The following is a 12,555-nucleotide window of genomic DNA, read 5'->3' on the forward strand; positions in this document are numbered from 1 at the left end:
TTTTTTTTTCCTTTTTAAATGAAGCGTGTGGTTAAGTCCTTCTGTAATATGAATAATGACCTATAACTTGTCTCAAAAATCCAAGACTTTCTACTATAAATAAACTTACAATGTGGTAAAAAGAGGAGATAATTTTCCAGTAGTCACAGGACATGGATCTGAATCATAGCTCCACTTTTCACTAATTGTGTGATTTTAATCTCTGTGGGCTTCAACTTCCTCCTTTGTAAAATGAGAAAGTTAGACTTGATAGTTTCTTAAAAGTTCCTTGTAACTCAAAATTCTGTGGTCTTATCTCTGGATCATTCAATAAACATGATTAAACTCCTACTAGATGGTAGGCACTATATTAATAAGTCTTGGAAATACAAGTAAAAAGCAGAAACTGTTCCTGCCTTCCAGGAGTGTATATTCTAAGGGAGGAGAGAAAATGAATAAATACACATTCAAGACAGGAAGGTAACTTTCTTTAGAGGGATAGGCCCTTGTAGCTAGGAGTGGAGAGTGGGGAAGGGGAGGTGGGTGTATATGGGGAAGCAGTTTAAGGAAAGGAAGAGGATTAACAAATCCTCCTGGATGAAATGGAGCTGGAGTTTATCTAGATGATGTGGTGTGGTGAAAAAAGCAATCCTCTTGGAACTTATTCAGGCAGGGACAAAATTTCTTAATATCTCTGAGTCCCTCTGTACCTGAGATACCTTCCTCACAGGCTTGTTCTAAGGTATGTGTGTGTGTGTGTGTGTGTGTGTGTGTGTGTGTGTGTGTGTACATACCTTAAAACACTATGTGTCAGACATTTTTCTAATTATAATTATTGGATGGAACATCTTGGGTACTTTTTCCAGCACTGCCATCAATGAGTTCTATTACTTTGGACAAGAACTTGGACAAATCAACTCTTTAGACCTTGTGTTCTCAAGTTACAAAACTATATAAATATATATTTGTTATATACTTATATAAGTTAACATAATAACAATACAATAATAAAATATAGAACAATAAATTTATAGAATTATGTTTATAATATATAGCTCAAGCTATATAAAATCAAATGTTAATCTCTACTTTGATTAATAACCATAACCAATAACTTTAAAAAAAAGAACTCATGAAGAGTGCACTGGTAAATGTTTTACAACTAGTTCTTCCCCAAAATGTGTTTATGGGAGACTTTTAAGTGATCTTTAGGTAATCTGCATTATTAATATTTCCTCCATTGCTTTCTTACATCTAAACAATGAACAAAACAATACATTAATTCTTGATTCATAATTTTTGATTTCTGAAGTTTAAATGTATACACTGAAAAATTGAACCATCCCCTTGGGAAAGGGTAAGAATTGGCTTCAGCCCATCCCTAAGTCCATGCTTCCTTGCCAGAAATCTTTAAAAAATTTAAAATAATAGCTTTTTATTTTCAAAATATACACAAAATAGCTTTCAACATCCACCTCTGTAAAACCTTGTGTTTCAAATTTTCCCCTCTCATTCTTCTTCCCTAGATAGCAAGTAATCCAATATAGGTTAAACTATGCAATTCTTCCAAGCATATTTTTACATTAATCATGTTGCACAAGAAAAAATCAGATCAAAAAGGAAAACAAATGAGAAATAAAAAACAAGCAAGAAAACTACAGCAATAAAACAGGGGAAAATACTATTGTACTCCACATTCAGTCCCCATAGCCCTCTATCTGGATGCAGATGGTTCTCTTCATCACTAATCTATTGGAATTGGCCTGAATGACTTCAGTTGCTCCTCCCATGATCTTGTTTTTTATGTACACAATGTTCTTTTGGTTCTACTTACTTCACTTAGCATCAGTTCACATAAATCTTTCCAGGCCTCTCTAAAATCATCTTTCTGATTGTGTCTTATAGAACAGTAATATTCCATAACATTCATATACCATAACTTGTTCAGTCATTCTCCTACTGATGGGCATCCACTCAATTTCCAGTTCCTTCACACTACAAAAGAAACTTGTCACAATTCTTGCAAAGATTAAACAAAATTCAGGATAAGAAGGATCTTTGAAAAATATAAAGTTTTGTTCCTTTGTTTTCATTTCTGAAAAATAGATATTATTCAGGTGTTCAGAAGAGATAGGAAAAAAAAGAAATGGAAAATGTTTAGTTGCTGGAGATTAGGAAGAAACAGACCAAATTTGCTTAATACTTTCTTTGGCTTTCTCTCCCTTCCTTTTTCTTTTTTTCTTTTCTTTTTTTATTAATTTTATAATTTTAACATTTTTTGACAGTATATATGCATAGATAATTTTTTTAACAACATTATCCCTTGTACTCCCTTCTGTTCCGAATTTTTCCCCTCCTTCCCTCCACCCCCCCCAGATGGCAGGCATTCCCATACATATTAAATATCTTATAGTATATCCTAGGTACAATATATATGTGCAGAACTGAATTTTGTTGTTGTTGTTGTTGCAAAGGAAAAATTGTATTTGGAAGGTAAAAATAATCTGTCTCCCTTCCTTTTTCAAGATGGATTGGGAGAATTTTCTATGGTACAGATAAGTGTATTTTCTGTGGTATTCCTAAGTTATACAGCAGATTCTGGGCATCCTTGCCATCAAACTAGTTGCTGTTACAGAAAATACAATTCCTTTTAGTATCCACCCAAACAAAATATGTGAAATCAAAGTCACCTTACTTGGTGATTCATAGTATTACCAAATGTGAGAGCTGGAAGAATCCTAGGAAAAATGTTGGATCAGAGAAGGTCTGAGCCAGGAGAGATCACTTAGTTCTATCCCTTCAGATGAGGAAACCGAAGCCCAGAAAGAGGAATAGCCAAGATCATAAAGTTTGTAAATCAACTACAATTATCTTATCCACCATACAATATTCCCCACATGGTTTTGCAGGTTGGTCTAAAAAAATTAAATGTGAAATCTGAGGGAGTTTTGTGGAAGCCAAAGCTGACACACAAAGGCGAGCAGATGACACCGAAAATGTTCAGAAATTCATAACGTATATGTATAATATTACATGTTTTCATTCCATAATAATTCAGAGTTCTCTGGTTTGAAGGGAGGACCAAAATTTTTTATTCAATTTTTTTAGATTGCTGGGGCACTGTGCCTCTAACATCCTTCCCCCTTCCCATATGGAAGGAATAACTGTAATGTTTTGTTTTGTCTTTTAAAAAACCATAATGAATTCCAAGAAAAAATAGAGAATTAAACATTTCTTTTGTTTTGGGGTTGTTTGCACTATTCTGCCATTTTCCTTACTCCTAACCTCTTAGCATGGTAGTTAATTACTTTCTTTACATTTTTTAATAAATTGTAAAAATGTATTGTAAAATTAACAAGTATATAAATACAAATAACTAAACTTCTTTAGGATTATTCTTAATCAAACTAAATTAATTGAATTAAATTAATCAAATAAAAATTTATTTCAATTAATTTAATGAATTAAATTAATATCATAACCCTTTTAAAATCACAATATTAAAGTCTTCACAAGGATTCTTTGGTTATTGATTCTCATCTAGGTTTTTTCACATTTGTATTTTAAATTTCATTTTGAGAATTTCCACTATTTTTTCTTTTTTTTAAATTTTGCATTAATTCGTAAATGCTTCTAAATCTCCCCTAATTTTAAAATCTATGATTCTAGAGGTCCTTCTAGATTTCTTTGTACTCCTCGGGTCAATTAGCCTGGTATTGTAGTAATCTATTACATTAATCAGTCACAATTTATTTCACCTTCCATTGTCAGACATTCAGATTGTTAAAAGTTTTATTTTTATTTTTTTAAAATTACATATAATGTGGCTATGATATTTTGAAGAGATGTCTTTTAAAACAAACAGGGCATAGTTTAAATAATGGATTATTTTTTTACATTTTTCTATGTAACACCAAACTGGCTTTCAAAGATTTTGCATGTTAGCACTTCTACCAGAGATAAATAGCTTTTGCTATACACCTTTACTTTTAATTGTTTTTGCCAATTTAATTGGTGTAAGAAAGTGATTGAAAGTTATTTCAATTCTCTTTACTTAATAGTGGGTTGAACACTTTTTCACCATGATTAGTAATCATATGTATTTTCTTTTTGGGGGTTGGGTGGGAGGGGAGAATTGATTGTTTTCAAGAGGTGATTATTTATGTGGGAAGTCATTGTCCTTGATTATATTCTCTTTTGCTTTTACTCTAGGGCAATTTTTTCAGCTTGATTCACCAGGAGTCACATCCCTATCAACCTCAGATTATGAATTTCCATGGCAGCCAAATACAAATGATCTTTTTTGCGGTCTCACATACCGTCTTTGACTCAGCCAAACATGTTTACCAAGATGCTGGAATCAAATCCCTCCATGTGACTAATTCCAAGGTAAGGCAGGGCAAGTAGAATTAATCACAGCATCCCTGAACTAGACAGAAGCTCATAGGTCATTTTGTGCAGCCTCTACCTAAACAAGAATCCCTCCTTCCACATTACTGATAAATGACATTATTGCTGACATTTTAAATGAAGGACAATCTCTAGCCTTGAAGTCATTACTTCTGTTTGATTTTTGGACAGCTCTTATTGTTAGGAAGTTTTTCCTTATTCAGATCCAAAACTTGTTTCTCTGAAACTTTTCTTTGTGGAAGGAGATGATCAGAATGAGTAAAGCCAAGATTCCTCCCCCCTACCTCCAATCAAGTTAAACCAAATCAGGTTTCTATAAAATGCCTTCTATGTGTGGGGGTACAAAGAAAGGCAAAAAGTCCCTGTTTTCCAGGAACTGAGACCTTAATAACGAATGTAACTAGCAAATAACTATACAAAAGCATGACATATGAAGGATAAATTGGAAATAAGCAACAGAGGAGAAGATGCTAGAATTAATGATGATCAAGGAATGGCTTTTCTTAGAAGATGGGATTTTAGCCAAGATTTGAAAAAAAAAAAAAACCCAAGGGAAGCTAGGAGGAAGAAATGAAAAGGGAGAGAATTTTAGGCATTGGAGATAGCCAGTGAAAATGCTCAGAATCAGGTAAAGGTGTGTGTTGTTACTCAATATAGTGACAGTGATGAAGGCTTGAACATGAGCAATCTGCAGGCAGACAAGCTCATAGTCCTATCATTTAAAGCTTTGGTGTCTTGAGCATAATTGCCTCAGAGGCAAGTGGTGTGTGTGGCTAGAATCATGGACTTTGGGCAGTTCTTCATCTATGGGAAGATGTTGCTGCTCGAAGGGCATGTGTGGTTGAGCCATGTCTACTACCCTAAACAGAATTTTTGGTTCTCCAACAAAGATGGATTGCAAGTCTCAGGATTCTTTGTTTTTTTCTCTTACTGTAGCTTTCAAAGGATTCCAAATTCCCATTGACAACCAACTATTATGGAACTCTGATCCCTAAGGTAAGTTGTTCATCTTTTTGCAATAGTCTTTGAACCAGTCTGGGAAGGAGGAAGTTTTCTGCCAAACTGCTAAGACCAATTTCACATCAGGGAGGCAGGTGCTAATTTTGCAGTGATTACAAAGGGGTAGCAGGAGACAATAGGTATGAATTGATGCACCTATCCCCCCAACCATCTATAACTAAGAAAGTAGTTCAAAGTGTATATTAGGCCAACAGAGCCATCTTTATCCATGAAATGTGTTTAACAGGGCCCACAGGTCATGCTGACAGCCTCATATAATGGGAAGTGTTGTTAGAAAGCCATAGAGATGTCAGTGGAAACAATCCATATGCCTTCTCATAGTTTCTTTTTATTCCTTATTTTACTGACTTTGGAGAAGGATGCCTACTATGTGCCAGGTACTGTGTTAAGCACTTAAAAAATAATATTATCTTATTTGATCTCCATAACAGTTCTAAGAATTAGGTGCTTCGAATGTAAATTTAAGTTTAAGTTAAGTTAGGTGCTTAAAACTCCAAAAGGTAAGTGCTAATATTATTTTTACTTAACAGATGAAGAAACTGAGGCAGTCAGAGGTAAAAATGATTTTCCAAGGTTGCAGGTAGTGAATGCTTGAGATAAAAATTTGAACTCAAGTCTTGCTGACTATAGTCCTAGAGCTTTTTCTTCTGACTCATCAATTGTCTCTAGGTTATCTACCATGTCTGGAAATCCACCCTATAGAAATCCCTCCCTTTCTTTAAGACACAGGCTTCTTCATGATAACATAGTTAGAAGTGATTTCTCCCTTTTTGAACCTTCTCTCCTGCAGCTCTATGTGAATAAATGATGAATGAAAGAGCATTTTAAAAATTCTATTTATAGGCAAAACACTGTGCTAAGCACAGAAAATATTAATACCACCGAAAAGGTGAACTAGTCCCTTGCTCTAAAGGAGTTCATATTCTTCTATTACTTCTGTTTGATTTTTGGACAGCCCTTATTGTTAGGAAGTTTTTCTTTATTCAGATCCAAAACTTGTTTCTCTGAAACTTTTCTTTGTTGGAGGGAGATGATCAGAATTCTTTTTTTTTTTTTTTTTTTTTTTTTGGAGGCTGGGGTTAAGTGACTTGCCCAGGGTCACACATCTAGGAAGTGTTAAGTGTCTGAGATTTGAACTTGGGTCCTCCTGAATTCAAGGCTGGTGCTCTATCCACTGTGCCACCTAGCTGCCCCAAGGAGTTCATATTCTAATGGGAAAAATAATATATATAGACAGTTTTATCTGCAACACAGATAGAAAAGTCCTGTGGTCTCTATTCTGGTTTGTAATAGACCCAATTTATCTTGTTCACAAGAGCCAATTACTAAATTTTCATTGTGAGCATTTACACTTTGGAAATGACAAATACTACAAAATAAGGCTTGATTTATTATTTTGTTGATTATATAGAGTCAAGAAAGTGATAAAAATGTTAATAATGCAAATTGAGTATAAAACTGTCTTCATGGCATCTTTTTTTTTTTTTCTGGAAAGCTGATTGTTAAAACATTTACTACTATACCTCATCTTTAGGGATCAGCAGCAAAGCTAAGAATGCTTGTCTTGTAACATCATTTCCATTGACAAAAAACAAAACAAAGCACATCTGAAACTGAGATATTTGATAGTCCTAGGGACTTTGTTGAGAGTTATCTTTTCTAGTTCTTCAGAAGCTGTGACTCGAGAGAGAGGGTGGGGGGGCTATAATAGCTACAGAGGATAGACTATATCTCTACAAAGGTTGTTCCTCTGAAGGATGATGGGGTTCCAAGGAAGTTGAAAGCAGAGTTGGTGATCTAACTACCGCAGAGAGCTGTTATTTCTGGGACTCTGGGATGTGGAATCCTAGACTACTTGGGTTCTGAGAACTTGGTTATTGGGTTAGTTAATTTCCCTGAACTGCTTTTTATTTTCTTCCCACTTTTAGATATATTTTATTTATAATAAGGGATGATCTGTAGAAAACAGCATAAGGATGTATTGAAAAATAAATGTCTATAAACACAAGTTATCAATAAAAAATAGCATGTTTTCTGCTTTCAAGGGGTGGGGCATTCTACTTAGGGAAATAGCATCTATACAGACAAGTATACAAAACTTATTTGAAACAAATACAAAGCAATTATGGAGGGATATTAAGAAAAAGGAGAACATTCTAGTTCTCCCTCTAGAAATAGAACCCAACACATAGGGGAAACAACTAAAGCCAGCTTAGCATAAATCTTGAATGAATGAAAGGGAATAGTGAGAAGTGATGCAGGAAATATAGAGATAGATTGTGAATAGTTTGAAATTAGTTTTGAATAATTAGAATTGAACAGAGTAGGGAAAGTGTTTTGAATAGGTGCTCAGTTGTAGTTACTTAGGATCCTGCCAACTAAGAGGATTTATGTAAAAAGCTACCCCATTTCTTCCCAGAATTTATGAGAACCGAGAGTTTTATCTGCAACTTCTCTTTCTTTGTCCCTGCAGTTGTCCCAGAAGTTTCTCAACATGGAAATGAAAATAGAAGTTGGCCTCCCCCCTCTACCAACTGTTGTCTACAACTCTAGACAGAAAATGAGCCTCACATCTGTGCTTTCAGCCCACGTCTATGCGATTTCCTCCAACTCTTCTCATAACCTACTCTTTACACTGAGCCTGGTTAGTTTGCATTCTTCTGGGAGAGCTCTTGGGTGGTGGTGTAGCTCAACTGGATGGCTCTGGTCTGTTCACATGTACAGCACCACAAAAACAAACAAAAATCAACAATTTAGGAGGGATGTAGCGTTGGGGACTGATTATAAATTTTAGTTCTAATACTAATGTGTATTCTGGAAAATGCATTGGAGTTGGAGGCTGAAGATCTGACTTTAAATCCCACCTACCATGATCTTGGGCAAATCCCTTTCCTCCCTCTGCCTTTCTTCCTTCCTCTATAAAATGAAGAGGTTGAAGTTGAAGACCTCTTAAGCTTATTTCTAGCTTTAGTCTTATGTTCTTGACTTCCTTTATGAACTTGGAAAATACACATCACTTCTCTAGACCTGTTCCTTCATCTGAATTTGAAGATGAAAAATCACAAATTTAGATCAGGAACATGGACTTAGAGCAGAAGAATCCTTAAGGGTTCTCAAGTCCATCTTGCCCTTCTCTCCTCATTCTGCAGATGAGGAAACTGATAAGCAGTTAAGTGACTTGCCTAGGATCACACAATTAGTAAAGTGTATGAGGTAGGATTTCATCCCAATTTCTCTAATTCCCTAATCCTAAATCTCTTGCCAGATCTACTAAACCAGGAGCTCTTTACTTAAGTTCTATGATTTTTAAAAATTTGACTTTATTTAAATATACTCAATTTCCTTTATAATCCTATATATTTTATGTGTTTAAAAACATTATTCTGAAAACAGGTCCATGGGATTCACTTGCCTGATAAAAGGGTCCAAGACACACAAAGAAGTTAAGAACTCCTATTTTAAACCATATTGCCTCTTGTCAGAGAAACAGAGTTCAAATCTTTGCTCTGCTGCTACTTATCAGTAAGCCTTCTAAGCAAGTCACCTGATCTCTCTGGGTCTCAGTTTGCTTTTCTACAAAATGATAGTGTTTGGATTAGATGACCTAAATTCCAAATTCTTTAGCTAATGGTCAAAATAATGAGGTAAATATCATTTGATTCATTGGATTGATGTATGGGTCAAATTAGATAATGTATATGAAAGCCCTTTTGACAGTGAAAAATACTGTTCCTAAGAGGAAGGTAATACCAGACCTGATGTGACCTACTGGTCTTTCTTGGGATAGGCATTGAGATGTATAAATGAGAGCATTCTCTTGCCCCATTGACTTTGTGCTTCATCATTTACAATGAGATTTACAATCAATGTCTTGTATTCTTCCAACAGCCATGAAGAGAGAGATTGGGAAAAAGATATTACCTTTATTTTATAGCTGAAGGAATTTCATCCAAAATAGTGATGTAACTTGACTCCAATTACACTGTAAATGAGTGACAAGGACAGGATTGGAGTGTAGGTCTTTGGATCAATAAGTCAAACAATAAATCAATAACTTACCATATGGCAGCAACTATGCCAAGTACTGTGGATTCAAAAACAGGCAGAAAACATTTCCAGTCTTCAAGGAGTTTATAATCTAATGATTCCAATGCTCTTCTGGAAACTCCATAAAGGTGATCCCCAGGTCGGAATAGTTGAGGGGCTGGGGAATAAAAAGTTAGGAAGCAAAATTCAGAATTCTTACGTAAGGTTGCTGGAACAAAGGAGAATAACTGGTTTTTTTTCCCTTCAAGTTAGGAGGAATGAAGACCTATTTATTAACATAGGAAGCACCCATTGAGCTAACTCCTTGTACCCGTGTAGATCTGTATCTGCTCTGCATTTATAATTTTAGAGAATTGTTTGGGGGCACTGAGAGGTTAAATTAGTAGAACAGGATTACACAGGCTACGTGTTAGAGGGTTGACCAAGCTTGAATTCATTTCTCCTGACTGAGACAAGCTGTCTCCTGAACCCTATTTCCAAAATGACATCTGGTGTATCCTAGAAACAACTATGCCCCAAGAGAGGGGACAGAATCCACTCTTCAGAAATGGAAGGAATCAATCAATTAACATTTTTAAAGCACTAAGTGCCTGCCCTCCTTCTGTTGAAGTTTAGTCCCTATCCTGCAAAGAGCTTCTATTATAAATAAGGAAAGGACTGGCACACCTCTTGTAGAGGGCTGGAACTCTGGAGAAGTATACTTGAAACAAGGTGTACATAAATCCATCAGCATGGAAAGTATTACACAAACACATAGTAATATAACACAGTGATGTAGTGATGTAACAAACAATATGAATCAACATGGGGAATTATGTATGTCCATAAGTTCTAGAAGGAGGATATATAAATAACAATCCCACATATACTTCCTTCAACAGCCAAGAGATAATCCAAAACCAATCCATTGTCCATTGCTTCTGGAGAAGTATACTTGAAACAAGGTGTTAACTCAGTGGAATTGATGAGATAAAAGTTCTCTGGGGTTACCTGTAGCCCCTCTACAACTTCTAGTTGAGTTTGCTAATTAAATACATACCTCCCCCACTCCCCCAACCATAGCCTTTTCTAGTTTTCTAAAGCACTAGAATGACTCAAAGGAAAGTTAGGGAGGAAAGATCTATAATTGTTCAATAAGTTCTTTAATTGCTCCAATAAGATAATCTCTAGTGTCCTTTTAAAGAGTATAATTAGGGGCAGCTAGGCAGTGCAGTAGATAGAGCACCAGCCCTGAAGTCAGGAAGACCTAACTTCAAATCTGGTTTTCAGACACTTAATGCTTCCTAACTTGTGTGATCCTGGGCAAGTCACTTAACCTCATTGCTTCAACAACAACAAAAAATTTGTTAACTATTCCAAGAAAGTGCTTTTCATAGGTTCAAGAAAGTGACTTTTCAAAGTCTTTTATAGCTCAAAAGTTTCTTAATAACAGGAGCTAATGTAACAGTATCGTTTGCTGTTTTCATTTTAGGATACAAGTGTTACCCTCCACATTTATGTGAAGAATGGTACCATTTTGGGGCGTTTATCATTAGAAAGGTAAGATAATGCCAGGAGAGGTTTTTGTGTCTAGGCTCTTCCTTCTACTTACTCTTTGAACTTGGGTAATTCATTGCCCCTTGAGAAGTCCCAGTTCTCTTATTGTAAAACTTTATATTTTTTTAAACATTTTTTTTCTTTTAAAATTTTGAGTTTTGAATTCTCTCCCTTCTTTCCCCACCCACTGAGAAAATAAACAAAATTATTTCAATTATATATGTGAAGTCAAGCCAAACATATTTCTATATGAACTATATTTAAAAAAGAAAGTAAAAAAAATAAAGTGAGAAAATTATATTTTGGTTTGTTCCCAGGATTCTTTGTGGAGGCAGTATTTATTTTTGTTATGAGTACTTTGGCATTTTCTTGGATCATTGTATTGATCAGAGTAGCCAAGTGTTTCATAGTTAATCATCATTACAACATTGCTATTATTATGTACAATGATCACCTAGTTCTCCCTTTACTTTGCATGAGTTCATATTGGTCTTTCCATGATTATTTTTTTCTTTTTTTGAAGCCATTTTCCTTGTCATTTCTTTTAGCACAATAGTATGCTATTATAATTACATGCCATTCCCCTTTTAAGCATAGTTTCAAATTGCTTTTCAGAATGGTTGAACTAGTTCACAACTTCACCAACAATTCATCAGTATACTTAATTTTCCCTCATTCCCTTTAGCATTTGTCATTTTTGATAAGTGTGAGCTGGTACTCAGAGTTGTTTTTTATTTTCATCAATTGTGATTGAGAGCATTTGTTTTCATATGAGCATAGATAGCATTGATTTCTTCTTCTAAAAACTGACCATATCATTTGACCATTTGCCAAATTTTTTGTAAATTTTTATAAATTTGATTCAGTTTTATACTCAGTATATATTGAATCCCCCCAAGTGGAATGTAAATTATATGAGGCAAAAACTATTTCTTTCTCACCTTTGTATCTCCAGGGTTTTAACACTAAAATGTTATGTCTGTCACATAGTAGATGCTTACTATATTTTTGATGAATAGAACTAAATATGGTGAAGCCTTCATTCAGAACCTATTACTACTCTTTTTCTCTTAGATGTATCAATATCATTTTGACAAGTGTAATTTTTGCTATGATTCTTGAACTTAAATATCCTTTGAGAGTTTTTTTGTTTTGTTTTGTTTTGTTTTTTAGCATAGTAGAATCCGGGGTAAATATAGCTATGAATCTGCTAAACCTAGCATATGTTGCAGTAAGGTACCACTTTTTTGTGAGAATAGTTACATTTTGAAAGACTGATATAATTGGAAGCTATTTTTATTATTATTATTATTTTCTCAGGTATAAGGGGTCCCTGAGGTAGAGAAGGAGGAAGGAATGGAGAGACTCTTGATGACTCACCTATGAATTTAAAAAAAATTCTGAGTTTTCAGGATAGAGCAAGGAACTGACTGGGCAGCTAGTTAGTTATATTTTCCTCCTTACTAGGAAGCCTAGCAAATGATGGAATTGGAGACTTAATATTGAAAATGAGTTTGAATCTTTACCAAAAAGAATAATATTGGATATTCCTATATTGCATTC

At 34.7% G+C, this 12,555-nt stretch overlaps 1 protein-coding gene across 1 annotated transcript in view; it reads left to right on the top strand.

The window, feature by feature from the left end:
• LOC141557279 (bactericidal permeability-increasing protein-like) overlaps window positions 1–12,555 on the top strand; it is a 40,922-nt gene that overhangs the window by 22,773 nt on the left and 5,594 nt on the right. Inside the window, exons 8-11 of the mRNA XM_074292717.1 lie at window positions 4,192–4,368; window positions 5,326–5,385; window positions 7,883–8,053; window positions 10,928–10,995. Of these exons, the coding sequence (XP_074148818.1) occupies window positions 4,192–4,368; window positions 5,326–5,385; window positions 7,883–8,053; window positions 10,928–10,995 (476 nt within the window). The remainder of the gene's footprint in view (window positions 1–4,191; window positions 4,369–5,325; window positions 5,386–7,882; window positions 8,054–10,927; window positions 10,996–12,555) is intronic.

This window comes from Sminthopsis crassicaudata, chromosome 2, assembly GCF_048593235.1.
Source record: "Sminthopsis crassicaudata isolate SCR6 chromosome 2, ASM4859323v1, whole genome shotgun sequence".
NCBI lineage: Eukaryota > Metazoa > Chordata > Mammalia > Dasyuromorphia > Dasyuridae > Sminthopsis > Sminthopsis crassicaudata.